We start from the raw sequence: 22,678 nt of genomic DNA, 5'->3' as shown, positions 1-22,678 counted from the left end.
GGATGTAGAGGAAGGAAGCTTTGTTGCCTAATATCTACCTCCCATCATTATTACTACCATCTCATAATCATATTTATATGTTCTCTGTATTTCTATACCGGTGAAGATTGTCCACTCAATGACTATTTCCACATTTTCGTAAATAACTTCATCCACCATACCAGACGACGCAAATCGAAAAGACCAGTGTTAATTTTTAGCGTGTTTTTATCCTTCGGTATTTGTGGTAGGGCTCCAAATTGCCGCGCTGAGTCCAAGATAATCTCAACCAATTTCTCTGGAGCAGCAAGCTGGGGACTATGCCCAGTGGCGATATCATGAACAATCCACTTCCGACCTGTGCTCTCTAACATTGCACATTGCGCTTCGTACGGGACAGCTTGATCGTGAAGGGTACGCACATATGCGCAACGACCTTGGAATGCCTCGGAATGCCAGCTTGTGAGGGGACATGGACTAGTGAAACATGTGAGGCTTTGGCTTATGCACGACATTGCTAATGCTTCATCCACTGGTGAAGAAATCTCTGCGTACAGAGGTACTTTAGGTTGATCACATTTGATACGTCCCTCGGCGACATTAACATTGATAAATGGAGGCCAGTGACCACCAAGGGAGGCGATTACATCCGCACCATCACCTCCGTATGGCAAGATCGTCGAGATGAATATCTGTCCTAGAACAGAAGTTGTCTTGCCCTGAGCTACGCGCTCCGCCTCTCCTAATCCACGTGCTGCCGCACTACCGGGAAGTCCAGCGTAAGAGTGCATAACTAACACCACGTTATGCTTCTCAGTGTCCAGGAGCGGAATCAGTAAGCGCGATCGGATGAACTCGGCATCTTCTTCTGCACTAATTGGTTTTGTTGCGCCACCACTAGGGAGGAGAGCCGTAAGGGTTCCATAACCACGGCTGTGAAGTAAATGAATCAAATGAGCATAGTGGGAGGGTGTTTGAGACGCGCCAGGAATAATAACGAAAACTGGACGAGAATTTGGAATTGTTGAGCTCATTTTGTCAAGTTCGTAAGCTCCGCAGGTTAGATCTTTGGAAGGAAGGTGGAAAGAACCAGCAGAAATGCCGGGTCAACGATTTATTCCTTTTGGTGGGTTTCGGAGGGTTTTATTGACCATTTTGTTCGGTCCGCAGTTGAACTTGCAGATTAAACTCTGTAGCTGTGCCTCTTCATACAGCATTTAAATTTAGAAATTGAGGATAATGGATAGTTCCATTACCAAACAAACAAACAAACCTACTCAAACCCAGGGTATGTCAAGAAGGTGACATTACAGAACTGTGCCTCGAACTCTTCCTACACAGGATTCTGTACGCTTCCTTGTAAGCAGTTGTGATCAGAGGACATACGACAGAACTGGTAATAATCTCCGCTGACATGAGATGTAATCCGCTTATTCATTGTGAGAGGCGTGTACCATATTCGCTGGTGGCGTTCATACATTGAAGGAATACTACCCCAGCATATTTCGACACACGGTAAGCTAAATGCAGCAGGTAGTTTGAGTTTTCTATTTCGGCAATGGATGTGCGTAAGATATTGGTAATCTTTGCCTTCAGACGAAATCAACCATCTGCTCCTCGTTGAATCTAAAGAGACTAGGTGAAACAAGGTTTTCAGCATAGATCTGCAATGCAGAAATGCAACTACAGCATTGCAGGTAAGATTTCATGCCACCTTCGTGCCAAGTGAAACGATGAATTCTTGCAAATAAAAATGCGAAATTTGAAAGACTTGAGCTACTTGGAGCTACACATGTTTTCATGTCAGTTTTATTCTAAATTGCTTCTACAAAATTTTAAATTAATCTCCAACTCAAAGATTACCCAACTCGAATCACAGCTAAATTCTAATCTAAATATTACATGATTTCCTAGTCCTCCCTAATGCTGATGATTTCGTTCCCCTTATGTTGTGTACTGGTCCCAACGTCAGGCAAATCGGATATTCGAGCCTTTCTATGTGCATCATTCAAGGCTCTTCAGTTCTCGTAGAAGCAGCTTCGTGATTGGACCGTTCACGGGTAAGCCTTTCATAATCTTTAAGTTCTGAAGCAGTTCCGTCAATGCCAGACTCGTTGGCAAAAGCCCGCCTTCTTGAGGAAGTCAAAGAATTGAGGGTTACGGCCGACCGCACACTGTTCACTAAACTCTCTGGAGTTCGGCTTCCGAAGATTGGTCTTAGAGTTGGCAGACAAGCTGCCACGACACCCACACCTACTTCAACATATGACCATACCATGGCGTTTGTTTCGACGCCTAGATTGATAAGTTAGAATAAGAATGACAGTATATATTTGTTTTCTTCTCCACATACCTCTGACGTCCCGCGAACCTGTCGTAGTTTCTATAGAGTATAATTCAGTAATGAAAATAAAGCCAATGACGTAAAACTTGGGTTTTTACTGACCGTAAATATCTTCCGCCACAATAACAAGACGAGCGGTGCCAGCTGCTGTTGACCTTGAAGGCGTAAGAAAGAAAACTTCGCGAGCGGATGATTAATGGAGCTGACTTACAGTAGACCCAGCAAGAAAATCAACGATAGACCGATTTTTCTCTCCTTGGTCATATGAAGATTCCAAATCACGGGCAAAGGAAGTGCAAGGACAATTAAGTCAGTTGCGACATCCGATGCGGCGTGGCCAAGCTGAATGTATTTATATTTTCCACAATCCATTTTGAAGGTCTTTAGACTGTGCCAAAGTAATCCTAAATCTCGTCCGCATTCGAACACAGTAGCGAAGAAAAAGGATATCGTCCATGCTACGATTACAATGCAAACGATAATAGAGATTGTGTTGAAAGTTTTACCGACAAATATTCGGCGATAGAGCATAACAACGCTCAATTTAAGCGCACCGAGAGCTGGAATGATCAAAAGTTGAGAGATACCGGCAAGCTATATCGGTCAGTACAAGAGCAAAAAGACAGTTTCAATTTCTGGGCTCACTTTGGACGTATCAATCTCATGCCATGTTGGAATAACTCCACCAGTTTGCGGATTGAGCTTTGTATGTGTACCTAAACTGCCTCTCGCAGCTCCTGTAAAGAAGACATCAGATTAGGGAAAGACTCTGCAAGGACATGAAAACAAACCGATGATCAAGACGATGGCGAGCGCCCATACAAAAAGCTACAAGCCACAAAATTTGTCAGTTATACACGTTCTTTGAAGACGATACATGTTAAAGAGGAGTTACCATTGAGAATGCTGCGAGGTAGTCATCGCTTTCGAATGACACGTGCTTAAGCAGTCGAGCACGAAATCTTAGAGCCACCGCAAAAGCAGAAGCACAGATGAGAATAGCAGAGACCGTGTAGACACCCGCTTGAGATGGAGACATGATAGCCAAGAGGACTAGAAGTCAAGTGCCAGGTTCGACGATCGTAAATTCCGAGTTGCCTGAAACTTGTTGTTAATACCTACAGACAGATGGTAAGAAAGTGGGGAAGAGCTGATATATTAGGCGAATCTTTTGGTGTCAAAATCTGCAGGTGAGAAGGAATTTGCTCATCTTAGAGTTTTTGTCCCCCCGTTACCTTGTGTTTTGAACAGTCAGGGTAACATACTAGGGCTTATCGGCGCATGGGATAAACTACCATTTAGACTAGATGCTTGGTGGTTCGATTTTGGTACAATGCTACTTGTCGAGAATAGTAATCCTCCTGCGGCCAGGAAAGCATGTCACTGGAAGCCATTAACGTGTGGCGGATCTGGGAAAAGATCGACTGAAGGAGGTTATGTCCGCATAAGATCATGCGATAGGCCAAAGAGGAATCGCGGGGGGATTAGCCGCCCCTGTAAGGGATTTAGTGAGTTGCTTTAGCCTAATAAGTAAGATTAACAAAGGGGGGAGATAATAAAGTTATGTTACTATTATCGCCGTATTATGTCAGCGATTAGAGTGAGGTAGCATTAAAGGTCGAACTAACATGGCCAGTTTCGCGTTCACGTAGTATTAGTATATTCGTTCTGGGAAGCTGTAAACCAACTGAACCCGAAAAAGCCCGACTAGTTCCTTTAACATTTATCTCTTACAAATCCTGGACATTTATGTGTGATTATAGTAGAATCATCCAATCTACTACGGAGGTATAATTATTATTATCAGAGTGGTAATTACTACCTAGGTGGTTATACTAGGCAATTAAGCTTTAGAGATTCTAGATGAACTTCTATCAGTGGGGAACATGGGGCATGTCCACTAGTCTCCAACCCCCCACCGTCCGTGCCGCATTACAGCATTCGTTAGTTTTATGTAAGATCCTATGAGTGTGCTATACCTACCTACCTACCTACCTACCTACCTACCTAGGTATACCATAGATTACGGCTCTTTTTTTTTCGGAAAGTCCGTTAGAAGTGAAGATTCTGATGACATGAAGTTCCCTATTGGAGGAGTTTACGGTTTTCTCTAAAGCCGTTAGATTCAGGTACCGATTTCCCGACTTGGCCTGCTTAGACGCGGTGTCGGGGAAGAATCCGGCCGATGGATGTTCGTTTATTGTGTACATGTGCCTCAGAGGGAAATCATTAAATCACTATTAAAGTGAAAATAATACCCCCGCCATGTGTGTCTTGATATCTCGCCCTTAAATTGACTTGCCACAGCTCAATAACAGAACTCACGTACAGTTTTCGCCTTCTACACGATGCCTTCCGAAATTGAAAATCAGGAATATTCGGAGCCCGCCTACACAAAGTCAGTAGACAGGGCCAAGTTTCCATTCTATCATCCCAACATCGATGAAAAGCTAGTTCCCGAGGTAATTTACCGCTTTTTATTCCTTCACATGCGTCTACTATCACACTTTGCTAACTTGAATCCCAGACTAGAGAGCTCCTCGAAAAGTACAGCCATATTCCACCTGAGCAGCAGTCCCAGCATGTTCATAGAGTTGTAAGTTGACTTTCACTCAAGTGGTGCCTAACCTCAACTGCTAATTCAGAATCTAGCGTGACCTAGCATGGGATATTCGTGCGTACCCTTGCACTGGAGTCGGCGCATGGCTTGTACCCCAGCTGTGCAGAAACCCCGTTTACCCTGATATTCTGAAGCGGGTACAAGCTGGTGAGACCTTGATGGATGTGGGCTGTTTCGTTGGCCATGATTTGCGACGACTTGTCTACGATGGAGCTCCCTCAGATAAATTGTATGCAGTCGACATCATCAGCCACTGGGATGTTGGATACGAAATGTTTCGTGATCGAGGTCGATTTGAAGCCCATTTCATTGAAGCGGATATCGTGTCTCAATCAGGAAAACTTACACAATTAAAAGGCCAGATCGATATAATATCAATCACGCAAGTGATTCATCAATGGGACTGGGATGGGCAGATCAATTGCTGCAAACAGCTTACTGGTTTTACCAAGGGACCGGGATCAATGATTGTGGGCAACCAAATTGGAAATCCCAAGGCTCAGGAGGTTACTTTGAAGTCACTGGTTGTTCCCATGTACCGACACAATCCTGAGTCTTTTGCAAAGTTATGGGATCAAGTGGGCAGTGAGACAGGCACAAAATGGGAAACCCAGGCATGGATCCGAACATTCGAGGAGATGTCGTTTGGTGCCCAAGATGGGGCTTGGATGGAGCCTGGTGTGTCACTTATCGAATTTGTCGCCCAACGCATAGAGTGAAATCACTTATTATCAGAGTCAAAAGTTGGCACGGGTCAGTTTAGCAACATTCCATATCTTATTCTTTCTGACCTGTAATTGAACGAACATATTCCCTGTCCAGTGCGCTTTGTTGTGAAAATAGCATTCTTGATGATGACATGCACACTGAAAATACTATCAATTCTGCCATGTCTCTTCCCGCTTGTATTGTGAATCTGAATTTACTCGAACTCTTCTCCGGTGTTGATATCAATTGAAAAATAATTCAAAGCGAGCGTGGTCGAAGGACGGCTGGTTCTTTCCGATGTTGCTGTACCTAACTATAGTCTGGATGATCAAAAATTATAACAAATCTGATTTATTAAAGAAAAAAAAAAAGTTCTAAACGCCCAACAACTCACTATAGTATGTGTCACACAATGAAGCAATAGATATCATGTTCAATCTTGGAGAATCTTAAATGACATTAGGCTTTAAGCTAGAATGTATCCTAAATGTACGTGAACTTATCATAACTGATGCTATATACCACACCTTATATTCGTCATAATTCAGGTCCTCTGCCAAAACATATTTTCATTCAAAGTCCTGCGCCAAAAAATCATCAACCAATGCCTTGTATGGAGAATTGGGTGGGCAGAACAGGTACTCGTCAAGAGTACTGTATCTTGGATCGTTGGGTGAATAGCGGCGAAAGCAGGCTGAATTTGCCGTTGTATACTCGACTAACTTGTTCCAGTCTCTGCATTTCCTTTTTGGCGCTCGTTCAGCCTGAACAACCTCCTGGAATCTAAATGAGAGGGGAGTATCGTCTGCTGTGCACATAACTTCTGATCGCAAGACGTCAAGGCAGTGAACAGCATGTTCTAATGTTTGTGTTTGGTTCGCGCCAGAATCGCAATTTCGCACGTACCCATAAAGTGCTTGCTATTACTATTCATCAGTATGCTTTCTTATTTCCCTCCATACGAAATGATTGCACGTACCAGGCAGTGCATACTGTGGAAGCTATTCATCACGTATAGTCCTTTCGTGTTGTCCCATGGGAAAGCATCGGTACTGCCCAGATGGTAGTCAAAAGGGAGGGCAACCACTCCAGGGTTGGTGTCGATGGATAACCATAGCTTATCCAAAGCAGCCAGGTCAGAAAGATCACCGTAGGCAGTCTTCTCCCCAAAATCAACGTCGATGTTAGGTTCTAATCCCGCTAAATAATTCCAGATTAGCGCCTCAAAACGATGTAAGCATGTCGAGAATGCCAGTACCTAATGGAAGCTTGCACACACTAGCAGCTCGATGTGCTTGAGACCACAGCCAAACTTGAGCGATATTGGTGATCAAAGATAGAAGAAGTATGGCGAGATACAGGGGCCACCATCCAAAAGAAACCCTAGGCTTAGAGCTCTTTACGCCTCGAAGCTCAAATTCTTTCTCTTGGAGACTCTCCGCATCGTCTAGTTGAAATTCCGCTGATGTTGAGAGAAGGCCGACTCCCTCAGACATGATGGTAGAGAATTTGGAAGTATTGGTAAATGAAGATGGGAAGGATACTCCACATTGTAGCTGAAGGGAATTTAATTGTTAGTTAGGTAGTAAGTTAGTTAGGTTACTTGAATAGGTAGCTACGAAGAAGCATTCGACACAGTTCGGCTTTCGTGGTTTGGTCCAATTACTGGATACTTTGTGGAGTGCCGGGGGCGGGGTAGCTAATGGGCCACATCCTTCCAGCTCCGGTGGGGTAATTTTGAGGTAGTGTCGGTGAGCCCATTCTGGTGTATACATCTATACATCTATCTGCTAGCTATAGTTGTCAGCATTCGTCGGCCCCGAGGTATTTCCTTGACTTGGAAATAAGAAACATTGAGGATTCTAAGCAAGACGACTTAATGCATTAATTAATATTATGTGCATCCTGTGCATCCCGTGCATATCGTTCACACGCAAGCTTTACTCCCGCGGGAGATTGACCCGACAGAATGGTACCCTGGTGAGACGACTCTATCTCTACTCCGTAACCTTATATCCACATCAATCGACGTTGCACTGTGCATTGGCTGGTGCATTGTAGTGATAAGCCAAGCACTCCTGATAATAAGTGGAGGGGCTAAAGTATCCGGAATGGAAGGATCATTTTACGCGAATAACGCCCTGGCTCTTTCTTCACATCGCCTTTTATTAGTCTAGATGATCATTCATGTCAACAAAGCTTATTGAAGAATCCTACCTAAGTATAAGTAAGCAGCCACCCTCGGGAATGCAACTTCAAACGATTGTGCATGCATCTGCAACTTTATCACCAACAGATTAACTGACTTTATGACACACGAATTTCATAGGCTCCTTTATACGATACTTACAATCCATTCGACGGTAACGCAATCTGACAGACAACACCGGGAACACAAAGAAAGGATGCGCCAGTTTCTCACATGTTGGTAGCGACAAGGGTATTAGTGGGTATTATATAATATCTAAAATAGGTAGAGTATGTATAGAGTATTGCTTAGGGCTTTCCACTCCCTTATACACATGTGGGCTTATATATGGGCCCTATTCTCTTACACTCCCCAATTTACCATCTTGTGGTATATGCTTATTTAAAAGTGGAGAGCCTTAAACTTGGTGACCGCACGGGTACTGTATGTTAAGGCAACTCCATAATATATTGTAATCTTATATTGTATATTAACCTAAGGTTATGTGCATCTGCACCTTCTATTACCTAACCTTACCAACAAATTGATAAATAGATAACCTTATATCTTTGAAAATCTCTTGGCCGAAACGACCGGAAATAAGGAAAAAGTCTATTATAATCTCATCATCCCCCTCAAACATGTTGCATTGCAGATGTGCCTTCTCCACAATTCAACTTTTAGACACTTTGGCCAATGTAACTCGGCGTAAGTCATAAGCAAATCAAAGATAATAATACTATCACCAACATGTTGGACAATACAACATCGTTTTATCCGGCGCATGCTCAGTGGCTCGCTTTTTCACAGCAACAAAGATTCCACCCCACGTCTTACGAAGCATCAAAGCATTGCCACCACTTCAGTCCCGAATGTCATTTACCGTCAATGGCCTGGATGATTAACCATGTACCACAGATATGCCCCCGTGTCAGCCATCCACAGCAGGGTCGCTCGCAATTCGCGACGCAACGTTAGTGTCATAATATACTGCCATCAATTACATTTGATCTACTGTATGCGTACATGGCTCAAGACTGTGCCGCTACCTCGCATGAAGCCGGAAATTCTGCTCTTCTGAGGATGGGGATATGATTCGGGTCTGGGCTTGTATTCTCATGCGAGTGGTTCCCAAAGGAGACCCGGGGTTGTTCAATTGACACGTCTGACTGGTTCTAGAAGGGTACGAAAGCCGACGCCCTTAGGTTAGGAACAATTGTATTGTAAGAAGAGGAAGGTTCTTGGTAAAGGACAACCTTCGCACGAGCTCGAGATAGGCTGCATATAGCATGTATGCGCTGCAGTGTCTTTCCGCTACTGGGTCTATTTCAAAGTGCATAGAGTAAGTATTAGGTCGATGAGGGGAGTTTGCTAGTCGATACCTACGTAGGTTGGACATGATACTAACCAATCGATTACCCTTGCTGAAAACTCTAGACAGCTCAGGATATTAAAAGCATCTATGTGTTACTTGCAATAAGCAGACGGGAATTCTTGAACAACATCGCAGGCTCTGAGTTGGATAGAAGCAGGGATCTCAGGAGGGGAATGCATGGGTGACTATTATATAAATCAAGCATCATACAGGATTAATATCTGCATCTCAATCCTCAAAGCTTTTACAACTCTTGTAATTTTCCAGCTCAGCATGCGGTACATAATTCAATTCCTCACGGGAAGCATTCTCCTAGCTGCTTGTGTAAATGCCCTGCCCGTTCCCAACATGGTAGAGAGTAAGTCGCTATTTCAGACAATGTATCGCAGCAGAAGACTAATGATTTTCTCAGAACGCGATCGTCTTCTCGATTATGCCAAGGCCCACAACATTGCAGTTCCCACTATGGGAGCTGCCTTTGAAGGGTGCTCCAACTGCTCAATCGAGTAGTCATATCCGGAAATGTAAGCAAAGACGAATATATCGTTCCATCATTTATGCTAATCAGCTCACTAGGTTGTCCTTCTCCACTTCTCGCGATTTGGTGGCGCGGTTTCTATCATCAGCAAGCTTCAAAATACCGGCTTATCAGAATTAGTCCAGTGAAGGTTTTTTCTTAGTGTAGAAGTGGATACACTTTACAATGTACACTCTCTCTGTGTTATAAATTTATGATGGTTTTTCTCAACATCACAATTGAAACTCTGTGTTGTGCTATCAAGCACCATGCTACGTTCAGTTAAATATATCCAATCACTCCCTAGTTTCATTTGAGGTCTAGTCAATGTAGCAACGCGAGCCTTGGCTAAAAGTAGAAAATAAACGAGTTATTATGTAATTCTTTTGTTGTCAAAAGTCTCGTCCAAACAATTTGAATGAAACAATCAAAATATATCCTAGCTGCATGTGAGTCTGCACTTGCCTACCTTGAAAACTTTGATGCTACCCACCCCACTCAAGCACATGTATCTTAAAAGTTAAAGCAGTAGCTCCTAGACCTTACATTGAAGGATCGAAAGTCCGGTCATGTGCATTCCGTTGCACATCGACAAAGATAAGCTCCTCCTCTAGCTTCTTTTAATGTTTCCTTAGGTGCGCCGTAATTCTATTCTCTCAATTTCCCGCCTGGATTTTTTGAAGCTCTCGAAATCAAGTCTTGAGATTGACAATAGTTCCAAGAATCTTGAGATAGCAGATGGCTAGCCACTCTAAATATGAGAAGCTCCAAAGTTCCGATATCGATTCGGAGCCCGAAAAGCGTAGATTACCACCCGAGTCGAAAAATTGCAGCCATAAAAACTATTTCATGTATCCATTCGTTTTCATTTTCATCGCCTCGAATATATTTACTTGGTTCCTCTCCTCATGGCATTCTAGAGGAAATCAGACAGTAATCAATGATGGCTTGAGTCAATATGGTAAGATTTTGCCATAGCCCTAATGAGTTTTTAATTTTCTCTGATCATTATTAGCGGGACTTGCTCGAGACTACCCAATTGCATTGGGAAAGGATAGTCCGTATACTGATTCAAATGAAACCCTTCGGAATGAGGTGTGGGAAGCTATCAATATTGATGCTGGAATGATAGCTGTTCCGGACGGCTTCGTTTCAGACAAAAATCTTCATCCGTCTCAAAGATTTGTGTGGGATAAGAGTAAGAGTGTTTACTTACTGAATGGGCATCACACATTGCATTGCGTGGTAGGTTTTAAACTTGATCCACGTCTTCGCTGCATTGCTTATAATTTCGTCTAGCGCGCAGTATACATATCTCTCATGGAGTTCTGGCAAGAAAGACCACAATCACGACGATGGGAACACGTAATTCATTGTGTAGATCAACTACGTCAAGAAGCTCTCTGCAACGCTGATGACACACCACGTTACTCAACATCAGATAATATTCCAGTATCTGGTATGGGTCAAGTGAGAATGTGTCGCAGCTGGGAAAAGCTGGAGCAATGGGCTAAGCAGTACAATTCTTGCTATCGCTATGTCAATCAAACTGCTTCCTACAAGGATTTTCCACAAATCGAGCGCTTTATCTGGTGTCCTGAGGGCTCACCTTATGCCGCAGCAGTTGAGGAGGTTTTTGGGAAGATTGATTCGTCGGATTGGGAATCGTATCACTAGCATCTACATTGGGCTTGGTTTCTTGAGTGAGCTGGCACAACGATGTCTATTGATTGCTATTATGCTAAGATACAGGCACAGTTACGAATTTCTACAAATTCTCGTCGTGATATCAGTGTGTCAATTGCATTTATCAAAGTAAAATAAACTGAGGCACATATGTTGCTATCGTTCACAAGTAATTAAGTAATACACCTCCAAACTTTTGAAAGGGCAGAAGCTCACAGACCGGGCGAATTTATTTCTGTCAATTCTTTTCAAACTTACTATATTTTTAAAGAATTTTTTAAAAAAACTGTTTTCCAAAACTATATAGAATTTATATTTAAATTATGAATAAAAACATGTATTAAATATTATCTATAAACTAAATCAAATATAATCTACATAAATTTAATTGATATTCTTCAATATAAGTTTAAAAATTTAAAATCTTAATACAATAAAAATCGACAATAATGACTTCTTCACTACCTGTGACGGAAATCCCTGCTTTCCTCCCACCCTTATTATATAAGAAACCTCAGGTACATTAACCATGTCCACACATGATACGATTACTCGAGATTAGTATGCGATTTAGGTGACCTGAGGATCAGATCCGGACAAGTACTAGGTATCAATGGTTATCGGTAAAGTAAGATCATTGGAGGAATAAATATGACTTCTTTTTGCCTAGCCATTGCGGCTAGGCCATTCATTTGTGTATATATAGAGTAGCTATCCCCATCTACAGGTGCTCTTCACCTGTAGATTCTAAGTTAAATACAATTGCTGGTCTATAAACACCCTTTTGGTCACACTACCAGTATAAATATAGAGGACTTAGATGTGCATCAAACGAAGCGCTTTCCCTCTTTCTCGCTTGGGATCACTAGGTCACTACTTGGAACATGCTCGCTCATTGTCAGAGGCAGGGCTTTCATTTCTGGTGCAGGATTATTAGAATACCTCCAAATAGGACAAGTAAGTGGGTGACTGATATCATGGAATGTATCACGTGGAGGGGGATGTAAAAACATTGGCTAAAATGGTCATTTGGAATTCTCACGTCAGAGGATCATATCCCACTCAGGTAATATCCCGACATCTCCAATCGTAACACCAATTGCCCAACAGTATTTTCTTCTGCTAAATCTGCAGCGTCGAACAAGCCTGCACTCCTTGGCCGCGTATCGAAGATCTTCTCACCATAGCCCTTCTTTTCACTCAATCCCCTACAAACAGTGATGAAAACTCCTACCCTCTTCCTAAACTTCCCATACAATACTCTAATATCTTCATCTCTGCCTGTATCCCCTACATCACCTCGAGTCCCCAAAGCCCTCTCTCGCGAGTGTTTCGAGAACCGCAAAATTATGCTGAATATCTCTTCCAATAGTTGCATGACTGGTTTTTGTCTCTTTCTCAGCAACAAGGCGAATAACATCTTGTCGAGTACACGTTCATGGTAGTCTCTGAGCTTATCGAGTCCCTCATTCTGACCGAGCGAAATGTCCTCAGAGTTCAAACGCTCTTCAATCTCATCCAGTTTTTTCTCAAAGATACGCCAAGTTGATGCGATTCCCGTGTCAAAAAAATATCCACAAACCGAGGAGATGAAGTGATGAGCTTCGATGCGGAACTTCCGCGCACAGGGATCAATACTCCGCCAAGAGGATGTCCTATCTGTAGCATCACGAAAAAGTGCTGAAACAACGTATAGCATTCTGAGGGTGCGCAGTAGTTGCTTGAAAAGTTGATCATATTTGTAGAGAATGACGGGAGTCAATATGGATTCCAACGGTGCCGGGGGTTTGTATGAAAGTCGTAGGAAATCTAGAGCTTCAATAGAATTAGGGTCCATACACTTTTCGATTTCTTCTTCAGACATATCTCGGACGGCGAAACTCAAGTCTCCCGGGAGAGATCCTTGGCGTTCGAGATACCCACCGATCGAAGAAAGATTTATGGGTTGATATGATGTATAACTTTCCGTCAGGACGCCCATTAATGCAAGTCGTAGTTCAGAACTCGCTGGTGGCCATGTATCTCTGCCGCCAAGTCGCAAGCCCATGGATCCACCAGATAGAGCCACTCCTTTCTGTCTCTCTGCACTCTCTAATTCTGGGTCAAACAGCGCATGAGAAAGTCGGCTTGAGAAAACACCATTTCCGAGCAAATGAAAGTCTTTCTGTAAAGAGAGGTGACTCCGTAGTTCATGAGACTTGAAAAACAATTGCATACAAACCCCATTCACTACTCGAGCTTGTGCAGAAATAATTGGATTAAATGAGAGTAAAGGAGCCAAGGAGATCGGCGGGGAGAATATCGAGTCATGCTCCCGTGAAGCCTCAGACGTTGATGAAAGGCAGGCTTCTAAAAGTTTTTTAAGCTTGAACGGAGCTTGAGGTTCCTTCAAATTCGAATTTAAATGATTGATAGATGCCATAACACGAGTTTGTATATCTTCTTCGGGTTTCCCGAAGAAATCTAGATCGAAATTAAAGAGCTCATACTTGGACTCGGTAGCTGTGGTTTTCGTCGTTGAGTGTGATTCCGAAAACGTGCGAAGTGCAGCGGTCAAATCTTGTTCGTATTTCAAGGATTTGGTTTCTATGTCCAGGATATCTTGCCAGGAATATCTCCATTCAAGAGCTGGTGGTGCAACGGATTCCACCACTTTCATTTTCGATAGGGGATGATCTATATGGTGGGTCCGCAAAATTCGAAGGCTCCTGCCCACTTCAAACATTATTTGTGCATCTTCAAACGACATGAATGAAGGAATCTTCTCATGGTCCAATATAAAGTCAGGCTCATTCAACTCGAGACCAGCCTCATCCACCCACTCCTTGTTATCGACCTTCACAAAACACTTTCCAGGACCATCTTTTGTCAGCGGTAAGCCAATCTCTCTTTGTAGTCCAAGCCATTCACCGGCGAACTCAAGCCAAGGTATTGATACCCTAGAGAGTATCTCGAGAAGAATGTCTCTGAGGGTGTCTGTCCTATGTTCCAAAAGTTGAATTTCTTCGAAGAGTGTGGACAGTATTGCTTCATCGCTCTTCTTTGGTAGCGTTTTCCTTACTAATCGTTTGAAGCATGTAAGAACCGAATGAGCCGGTCGAAATAACGCTTGCAGCTGTAAAACGCTCTCATAATCGGAAGAGCTTACATTCAGCTGTGACTGAATTGTTGCAATCACAATTGAAATAGATTCGGCCAAGGCAATTCGACCTGGTGATTTCTTTAACGAGTAGGTTTTCTCGACAAAGTCTTGAAGGAACTTGGTTATATTTCCGCAGTCATAGAATAAAGCCAGGAAGCTTTTGAGAGATTGTGCAGTGTGACCAGAGATCCTGAACTTCTGAAGGGCCGCGGTAAATGAACGCTTTTCTGCATCCCATGTGAAGAACATTGAATTCCTGCCCAAACCTAGTGCGAGGACTGAAGTAGCAAATATTCTCGAATCCACTACATCATGGTAATTGTTCCCAACCTTCAAAAAATCATGTTCAGCAGTTAATACCGTGTCAAAGACTCGAGTTCCAGCTTCGGTCAAATAGGCCATTTGAGGTTCTTTGAAACTCTCAACAGTAAATGAATCCCATGATTGATAGTTCACAGGCTCTTGCAATGGCTCTTGCTCCTGTATCATCCATATATCAAAGTCATCAGCTTCATCTTGTCCCACAAATTCGTTGCAAGAGACATCGCCGGAAGTCTCATCAGATTGAAAAGGGGTTGGATCACTTGGTTCTGTAGAACCTATGGATAATTCTGGTGTACCAAAGAATAAATCATCACGTTGACACTGTTCTGCGACGTCTGGTAGTTTGTGGTCAATGACTGTAGATTGTTAGCTCAATATATCTGCATACTCCACCCAGATGCTTGGAACGAACCAGGGAGCTTAAAGTCTGAAAAAAGACTATTTGGTTGCACTAAATCATCAACACATTTAGATAGATCCCAAAGGTCTGGTATAGCAAACACATCGCCCGGGTCTTTTTTGTCATTCATTTTTGACATCGCAATGGATATATGGATATATATATTTAGAACATGGCAATTGCTACTTGGTACTGGCGGCTGGCGATAGATAATTATTTGACGCGCCTTATCGCGTCTGTGGCTGAGCAGCGACCGCTAGTGCAATTCTCACAAAAGGCTGATGGTGAGGCTGGGCAAGCTTGGTTGATATTTTGATGGCATCCTTCAATTCAACATTTAATAATAACGAGTCCCTTCCACTTCGTGGTACCATCGAAATGCCCCCGAAAAAGAAGAAAGGAAGTACACGAGCTGCTTCGACGCCAGCAGAAGATCAAGATGCAATGGCCATTGATACTCCTCAAAAGGCTGAACCCCCAAAATCAAGTTATAATATTTTGAAAGACCCATGGACGGATGAACAAGAAACATCGTTATTCAAAGGTATAGTCAAGTGGAAACCAGCTGGTAAGACTATATATCCAACTAGGACCAACAGTCCAGCGGATCAGAGGGGTTAACCATTTAATCTAGGCATGCACAAACACTTTCGCATGATTGCACTTTCAGAACATCTGCGAAACCACGGTTATGATCCCCGCGTCGAGCCGCATACTCGGATACCCGGAATCTGGGAAAAGTTACGAACTTGTTACAATCTGGATGTAATTGACGATCGGGAGAATTCATTTGATTACGAAGAGGATACTGAAGACCGATTTCCCGAATTCACATTACCCGACAACGTTTATGGAGAGATGTGTTTCATGCGGGGGAAGCGGACTGATGAAGAAATAAGTGAAGCTCCTTCATCACCCCCGAGGTTAATGGAGACTCCTGAACCAAAGGAGTCGCCAGAGCCAGAGGTCCATGGTACGAGCAGGAAAAGGAAGAGAGGAAAGGAGAGAGGAAGTACCGTTGATACGACGGAGACGAGAACGTCACCTCCTGCCCAGAGTTCACCACCAAAATCTACCAGAGCTGGAAGAAGCGCTAATAGAGCGGCGGGAAAGGCGAAAGCGGAATCGAGTTCGAGACAGCAGAGCGTTGCAACCGTTGCAACCGCGGAGGATGGAGTAGAAGACGACGAAGATGAGGATGACGAACACGATGAAGGTATTGATGGAACACCAACAAGACCTAGGGGAGCGGATACGAAAAAATCCAGGGCACAATCTTCTACCAGGAAAAGCAAAAGAAAAAGATGATCCACTCGAGACCATTCTATGACAGGTGTTTGTACTAGGGGATGAATATGGAGCGGGGCGTTCTTGAGGCTACTTTCTTCTATATACCAACGGTCCTTGTATCATATGGCGTATGGTTTTCATGGTAAAACAGTGGAAGATCTTTTTCCTATGAGTCTTGTGTTAATATTTTGTACATGGAAAGCTCTAAAAGAAGATATGTTTACGAGAAAAGAGAAGAAACATTTTTATATTAAATATTAGCTTCTATCGATGATGAACGTTCAAGTGTGTAATTTGATCCCATGTACTCGTAGCACAGCCACAGATTTGATTGGGTTTGTCCAGTGCATGACGCACCAATTAAGCCTTCCCGATTTCTAAAATCCTTAAAAGTCCGGCACACATTCACGCCCGCCTAGACTAGCCGGAGCTTCAAAGCTCAAGATATCAGATATCTCGAACGTCACGATTCATTTCAAGATAACGACAGTTTAACAATTTCATCACCCATTGAGATTGCCCACCATGCGTCGCACATTACGGCAGTTTGCAGCCGTTAAGCCTGCTAGATACCTCGAGCCCTACACTCCAACCGGTCTTACTGGTCTTACTACTCATCCCTCCCCCCGTTCCGCCTTGCTCTACCTTTACTCCTCTACTCTCGATAAACTACAGGAATTTCCCTCTACATCCCTATATCGCCAATCCACTGAGGCCCTCACCAATCACCGCTTAAAGATTGTGCAAGCGGTTGTGCCAGCTGGATTTGAAGAATGGGCGGCGAAAGCGAAAGAAACTATGGCTGCGCATCCCGAGGTTTTCTCCACTCCAAAGGGTGGTGTACATTTTGATCAGGGAAGACATGTCAAAGTAGATGCTGGAGGTAGAGTTTTCGTGCAGAGTAAGATCGATCAAGAGGTTGATTGGAGTAAGGAGGAGTGGGATGGGGAGGAGGGAAGTGCGGAGTTGGAGGGTGTGAGGACGACACAGGAGAGGAAAGGACAAAGTGTTTTGGCTAAAGAGAGACCTGGTGAGGATGAGAAACAAATTGTCTGGGAAAATGAGCCTGCATTGAATGTCGAGCAGTGAGTTTTGGTTCCCTATTCAACACGAAAATGCACAGGTACTGATATGTGAGTGAAGAATCGAGGAAATTGAGAATAAAATTGGTGCTGGATTGATTGAGGAAGTTATTAAAGTTGCCGAGGGCGAACTGATACTCGCTGATGTCTTATTAAAGGCCAAGGTGTAAGTTAAATGCTATGACCGATTTCATGGGTGGAGACTAATGATACTTCAGATGGGAAGATCTCGAAGAGAAGCCTGTCGAAGGACAGTGGACATATTTTAACCGCGACGGTGGTGCCCCAGCTAATCAATAACCACCACAAAAGTAATGCTCAAGCAGCGACAAAATGCTATCAGGTTCAACGTTTAAGAGTGTATAGTAAAGGGTTCTGTACATAAAATAAATGCATACAGCCATTATCTTCCAAGCTCCATATGCTCCCCCGAAATGTTCTATACCCAATCACAACTGCAAGTGCAAACAGGTACACATTAACCATGATAACGTTTCTTTGGCTGTGCACATATTTCGCGAGAATGTTGCTCCTAGCATTACAATTCTAGATCCAAATCAGGCAATCAATCAATGATTCATCGTACTCGACGCCGAACTACTCTCTCACTCTGTTACTTCACTTGTATGCCTGGCTTCACACCAAAGATTGTCCCAAGGGCCCTGACCCACCCCAGCTCCTCAATTAGTTCTGCCGATCCGCCAATTTTGACACCACAACTCGTTCCACGCTTGTTTTTCTCGCTCATTCCTGTTCGTCGTTTGTTAGTCTTTATTGGCGGGTCCACTATTATTATTACTTCATCAGACCCGGTAAAAAGCCAGCACGACGTCCTTGTGGAGGTGAGGGAGGAGGATGAGGCGGTCTTGGAGCCCCTGCTTTCCATCTAGGTTGTTCTAGTCCGGGCAGGGGCCACATGTGCATAGACACGGACCAACAGGTTCAACGACAAATTCCCAGACTTGAGGAAGGGTGATTTCGTCTTCAGGACCAACGAGATCGTAGTGACCTTCGTTAACATGCGGACCTAGCGCATCATCATGGAGGAAAGCTTGTTTTAGTCGTTCTTCCATTCCCTAAATTGCTGACGATCAATAAGTAATGTTCGAAGTTTCAAAATATAATGAGTAGTTTTTGAATATAAGAAACAATACGATTGACTTACAGCCCATGTTGACACTAAATGGAATCGGAGGATGTATTTTCCGCTTATAGCATCCTTGAACTTTATCGCTTGCATTGGGCTCTTTCTGTGGGAGGCCAGAGGCGATTATGCTCGCTCTTTCCCCTTTTCAGCATTACGCGCCTCGGCTCCTTCTTTTCATACTCTTCTTCTGCTTCTTGTGTCCTCGCATGCTCTTCTTCTGTTCGTTTCCTTGCTTATTCTTCTTCTGCATCCGCCGCCCTCTTATGATGTGCTTCTTCCTTTAGTCTTTTTATATATTCTACTCTTTCTTTCTCTAGCCTCATTTTCAAGCGATCTTCGTCTGTTAGTTTTTCTGGTGATGGACTCTTCAGAGCATTTTCAAGAACACTATGATAGCTCGCGGCTTGGGGTTGTGCCCCTGTTCTTGCCCACGGCTGATTGTCTAGAAGTAACAATTCTATAATATCACATCATCAGCATATTTACACACAGAAAATGAAGGTTCATCTCACAAATTTCACTCACTTCCGTGAGAAAGGATACCAAAGTCACATGAAATAGCTTTATGCTTAATCCATTCTCACTATCGGCTTCAGGAAGTTCTATGGTTTGACATATCATAAAATCGCCAAATACTTCCCTGGTGCACCCTCCAAGACCACGTGGAAAAGTATTTGTTGTTATTTCTGGATGGTCTAATATGAAAGCTCGAACCTCCCCTGGTATCGGTGGAAATTTACGCTTGCTCAATAGTCCACGCTTTCTTATAGCATGTGAGTCAGAAATATCCACATCGACATCAAAACGTGCACTAATAGCCTGTACATACAATTTTTGTCCATTTTGTCGTGTCGTGGGGTTATCCAAGTGACCCGAAAGTTCTTCTGCGGTCGAAATAACTTTCTCGTAATACTACCGTTTATTTCTTCAACGAAGCAAGACGCGGGGTGTGTTTCAACATTGAAGAGTGGAGGATTTAGAAGAAACTTTGGAGCCAGATTATGTGGCTAAACTAATGGAAACGTCGTCGGGCATAAAATGTTAGAAATAGTTCATTCCAATATGCATCAATTCCAAGGCCGCAGGCAGAGATCCATCTTTTTGCTTAGAGGTCTAGCCTCTCCTTAACGTCATTGATTCAGCGCCTGTCATATGCAGTAGACTTTGATTATGTGATAAATTTCTATCATTGGCCACTTCTGTGCGGGAGTAAAAAATAGCTTTGACACTTGACCTAGCAAACAAGATCTGGTGGGGCAGAAAAAAGACACTGTCAGTCTGAATAGAAATCGGAAGAATATATACGAGAGAGAGATTTTTCAGCCAGATTTTGTTTCCAAATACTGTCATCACATCTTGAACGCATCTCCTACATATATTAACACAATTATATTATTATATGAATAAACTTCCTCATCATTACTACAGCTCATATACTCGACAAATAAAATCACACAATCCCATCGCATCTACCATACAATACTGAATATTCAATTATCTTTTCACAAATAGCTTTTGTGAAAATACAAAAACAATCACCGGTAGTTATCTAATCTCACGTTAACTTCCAACAATATAAAAGATTTCTACTGCGAAACGCGCAATCATTTTTCGCCATGTCTAATACGACTTTATCACTTGGGCAATCAGACAAAACGGTCTCACCCGTGGAACCCTTTCGTTTCCTCAGTCTCCCGCCCGAAATTCGCAACCGCATTTACGAGTTGACACTTTGCAATGTGGAAGAACCTGAACCACTTGACGGCTTAGATTTACCATCATCTGTAACCATCGTCAAACTCAATATCCATCCTCGGTTATTGCGAACCTGCCGTCAAGTCTACGAAGAAGGAAAGTACGTCATGTTGACGAAAAATCGGTTTGTTGAGGTCCAACTAGCCGGGCTAGGACGAGATCTGAACTACAGCTTTTTTGATCTAATCTCTCTCTGGAGAGTGCCAATTCTCCAAATCAAGCGGTACACAACACTTGGAGACGAAGTTTTCACCGGTTGTGTTATGCGCCATCAGATATCTTCTACTGGGCATACTAGTATGTGGAAAAAATCTAATGCTGATTCAATATTGCTGTTGCACCGCGACCTCAATAAGTTTCTTACTGCTATCATGCAGAGCCACTTCTCAGTCTCCACATATCTAGAGGCAACTTCAGTACATAAGGTCACACTTCTAAACCCTTTTGTTCCCGGATCCGGAATCATCGAAAAGTTCAGTGCTAGCGGTCATCAGTTTTCAGTCGAGGCTCTACAGAACAATCGACAAGTCCTCTTGTCTCCATATTCGCCTAGCTTTCAACAGGAATCATCTTTTGCGGTCAATGACCGTATTATGGATAACACAAGTCACCGTCTAATTCGTTCGAAGAAAGCTAAGCCAACTATAAACGCCGAAAGTGCAATGAAAGATCTCAATCAACTCACGGAAATTGGAAATAACTACCGTATCCAGGGTTTTTGGGGATACGCCGCAGCTTTTTTCCAGTATGTTGACTACAAAATTGCAGTGTTGATGAGCCGGGCAAGCCCAACTATCGCCAGGCTTCACATCAAGGAAGGACGAATGCTTGAGGGTCAACTGCTCAAGTTGCATTCCGATATATGTTATTATCGTGCGAAGAACGCTGTCAGCGCCATGCGAGATTTTGAACACAATCACCGCGAAGAACTTGAAGATCTATTCGACACCGTTACAAGTATGGGAGCCATATCTGAAAATGCCCGGTTTCAAGGATTTACAGAGAGCCCGATGCGAAGTGCAGACCATCTGTATATGCAAGCTGTTGCGTGGAGGCTCTTGGATGACAAGTCTAGTTTGAATATGGATATGGCATTGGAGAAGATCATTGAAGGCCTCGCCGTATATCCTGATCACGAGGAGTTGAAGATGGAAAAAAAGTCTCTTATTCGGAAGATATTGACAGCCCGTCTTGATTTCTGCATGGTGCTGGCTTTCGACAAGGCTTGAATGGGTCCTTTTAACTAAGATATTGGAGACTTAACTGGTTGCAAGGAGATTTCACCGGGGCGAAAAGGGCTTTACGGGAACCATGATAAGAGTCTAAGACAAACGTTTTGGGCTACTAAATCGTCAGCGTGTTTTGTTATTACGGCGTTTTGCGGATAGTTTGGGATAAATAATCTATTCATTTGTAATTGGATAGATTATCTATTAATCCATAGATATTTGTAAATAATCCAAAAAAAAATTTGTATAAGCTTATTCGTGTTCTTGAATCAAGGTAGACGCGAAGAGGTTACTCGTGCGGGAAACAAGTGAGTTTTGAGACTCCGAATGATTACTGCATGGAGTGCTGTGCTGTGCTCTCTTCAACAAATTACTGATGATAAAGTTCTAGTACATGTTTGATCTTGTCCAAGAAACTTGCATTCATTGCTTCTAAGTGATTTTGTCAGCAGTGGTTGGACCTAGCCCGCATCATGAAATGCTCATTTGTCTCGCAACTTATTATAAAAAGCTCTGGAAGCGCCTTCAGTGTTCATAAATTTCGTACCAATTGTACAGAAGGTTTCTACCAGCTTTTAAGCTAGATCAAGGTAGAATATGATATGAGCCTAAAGACATCACATTTGACATATCTTATTGCGGCTAATCGAGGCACTTCTTCAGCCAAAGTGGTATGCCTTTTCGTTTGTAAGACACAAAGAAGTCTCCAAACCCGCACTCCAGCTTTCATATGCGCCATAGTTAGGCATGTTGCTAAGTATATCAAGGTTCATGTCTTGCATAATTTCTTTTATTGCACCATCTTGTACATCATGGCAGAGGGAAGAGTCTTTTGAAGTAGGGATGAAATTCATGAATTTGAGCGGTATAATATGCCTTCAGTAAGTTAGAG

General features: G+C 43.0%; 12 protein-coding genes across 12 annotated transcripts; 7 read left to right on the top strand and 5 right to left on the bottom strand.

Annotated features, from left to right (window-relative positions):
* Window positions 1-122: 122 nt before the first annotated feature.
* Window positions 123-1,013, bottom strand: SS1G_13361 (hypothetical protein; the record flags this gene model as incomplete). Its single annotated transcript, XM_001585794.1, has 1 exon — window positions 123-1,013. One exon carries the CDS (start codon window positions 1,011-1,013, stop codon window positions 123-125), a length of 891 nt encoding a protein of 296 aa, XP_001585844.1.
* Window positions 1,014-1,987: 974 nt separating this feature from the next.
* SS1G_13360 (hypothetical protein) lies at window positions 1,988-3,362 on the bottom strand (the record flags this gene model as incomplete). Its single annotated transcript, XM_001585793.1, has 6 exons — window positions 1,988-2,274; window positions 2,426-2,478; window positions 2,535-2,917; window positions 2,969-3,060; window positions 3,115-3,151; window positions 3,219-3,362. The coding sequence occupies 6 exons, from the start codon at window positions 3,360-3,362 to the stop codon at window positions 1,988-1,990; spliced, it is 996 nt and encodes a 331-aa protein (XP_001585843.1).
* An 824-nt stretch (window positions 3,363-4,186) lies between these two features.
* Window positions 4,187-5,662, top strand: SS1G_13359 (hypothetical protein; the record flags this gene model as incomplete). Its single annotated transcript, XM_001585792.1, has 3 exons — window positions 4,187-4,266; window positions 4,856-4,919; window positions 4,976-5,662. The coding sequence occupies 3 exons, from the start codon at window positions 4,187-4,189 to the stop codon at window positions 5,660-5,662; spliced, it is 831 nt and encodes a 276-aa protein (XP_001585842.1).
* Window positions 5,663-6,220: 558 nt separating this feature from the next.
* SS1G_13358 (predicted protein) lies at window positions 6,221-7,147 on the bottom strand (the record flags this gene model as incomplete). The annotated part of the gene is made up of 3 exons (XM_001585791.1): window positions 6,221-6,571; window positions 6,631-6,851; window positions 6,910-7,147. 3 exons carry the CDS (start codon window positions 7,145-7,147, stop codon window positions 6,221-6,223), a joined length of 810 nt encoding a protein of 269 aa, XP_001585841.1.
* Window positions 7,148-8,589: 1,442 nt separating this feature from the next.
* On the top strand, window positions 8,590-8,934 carry SS1G_13357 (predicted protein; the record flags this gene model as incomplete). Its single annotated transcript, XM_001585790.1, has 2 exons — window positions 8,590-8,812; window positions 8,876-8,934. 2 exons carry the CDS (start codon window positions 8,590-8,592, stop codon window positions 8,932-8,934), a joined length of 282 nt encoding a protein of 93 aa, XP_001585840.1.
* Window positions 8,935-9,562: 628 nt separating this feature from the next.
* On the top strand, window positions 9,563-9,724 carry SS1G_13356 (predicted protein; the record flags this gene model as incomplete). The annotated part of the gene is made up of 2 exons (XM_001585789.1): window positions 9,563-9,572; window positions 9,627-9,724. The coding sequence occupies 2 exons, from the start codon at window positions 9,563-9,565 to the stop codon at window positions 9,722-9,724; spliced, it is 108 nt and encodes a 35-aa protein (XP_001585839.1).
* A 745-nt stretch (window positions 9,725-10,469) lies between these two features.
* SS1G_13355 (predicted protein) lies at window positions 10,470-11,408 on the top strand (the record flags this gene model as incomplete). The annotated part of the gene is made up of 3 exons (XM_001585788.1): window positions 10,470-10,692; window positions 10,747-10,976; window positions 11,031-11,408. The coding sequence occupies 3 exons, from the start codon at window positions 10,470-10,472 to the stop codon at window positions 11,406-11,408; spliced, it is 831 nt and encodes a 276-aa protein (XP_001585838.1).
* Window positions 11,409-12,468: 1,060 nt separating this feature from the next.
* On the bottom strand, window positions 12,469-15,409 carry SS1G_13354 (hypothetical protein; the record flags this gene model as incomplete). The annotated part of the gene is made up of 2 exons (XM_001585787.1): window positions 12,469-15,239; window positions 15,385-15,409. 2 exons carry the CDS (start codon window positions 15,407-15,409, stop codon window positions 12,469-12,471), a joined length of 2,796 nt encoding a protein of 931 aa, XP_001585837.1.
* Window positions 15,410-15,661: 252 nt separating this feature from the next.
* SS1G_13353 (hypothetical protein) lies at window positions 15,662-16,591 on the top strand (the record flags this gene model as incomplete). Its single annotated transcript, XM_001585786.1, has 2 exons — window positions 15,662-15,851; window positions 15,918-16,591. 2 exons carry the CDS (start codon window positions 15,662-15,664, stop codon window positions 16,589-16,591), a joined length of 864 nt encoding a protein of 287 aa, XP_001585836.1.
* A 507-nt stretch (window positions 16,592-17,098) lies between these two features.
* SS1G_13352 (hypothetical protein) lies at window positions 17,099-17,955 on the top strand (the record flags this gene model as incomplete). Its single annotated transcript, XM_001585785.1, has 3 exons — window positions 17,099-17,658; window positions 17,717-17,821; window positions 17,874-17,955. 3 exons carry the CDS (start codon window positions 17,099-17,101, stop codon window positions 17,953-17,955), a joined length of 747 nt encoding a protein of 248 aa, XP_001585835.1.
* Window positions 17,956-18,268: 313 nt separating this feature from the next.
* Window positions 18,269-18,895, bottom strand: SS1G_13351 (hypothetical protein; the record flags this gene model as incomplete). The annotated part of the gene is made up of 3 exons (XM_001585784.1): window positions 18,269-18,405; window positions 18,590-18,731; window positions 18,821-18,895. The coding sequence occupies 3 exons, from the start codon at window positions 18,893-18,895 to the stop codon at window positions 18,269-18,271; spliced, it is 354 nt and encodes a 117-aa protein (XP_001585834.1).
* A 2,033-nt stretch (window positions 18,896-20,928) lies between these two features.
* SS1G_13350 (predicted protein) lies at window positions 20,929-21,786 on the top strand (the record flags this gene model as incomplete). The annotated part of the gene is made up of 1 exon (XM_001585783.1): window positions 20,929-21,786. One exon carries the CDS (start codon window positions 20,929-20,931, stop codon window positions 21,784-21,786), a length of 858 nt encoding a protein of 285 aa, XP_001585833.1.
* Window positions 21,787-22,678: the final 892 nt, after the last annotated feature.

The sequence above is a fragment of the Sclerotinia sclerotiorum genome, genomic scaffold (genome assembly GCF_000146945.2).
Source record: "Sclerotinia sclerotiorum 1980 UF-70 scaffold_24 genomic scaffold, whole genome shotgun sequence".
NCBI classification, from domain to species: domain Eukaryota; kingdom Fungi; phylum Ascomycota; class Leotiomycetes; order Helotiales; family Sclerotiniaceae; genus Sclerotinia; species Sclerotinia sclerotiorum.
This window is presented reverse-complemented; position numbering and strand designations above follow the sequence as displayed.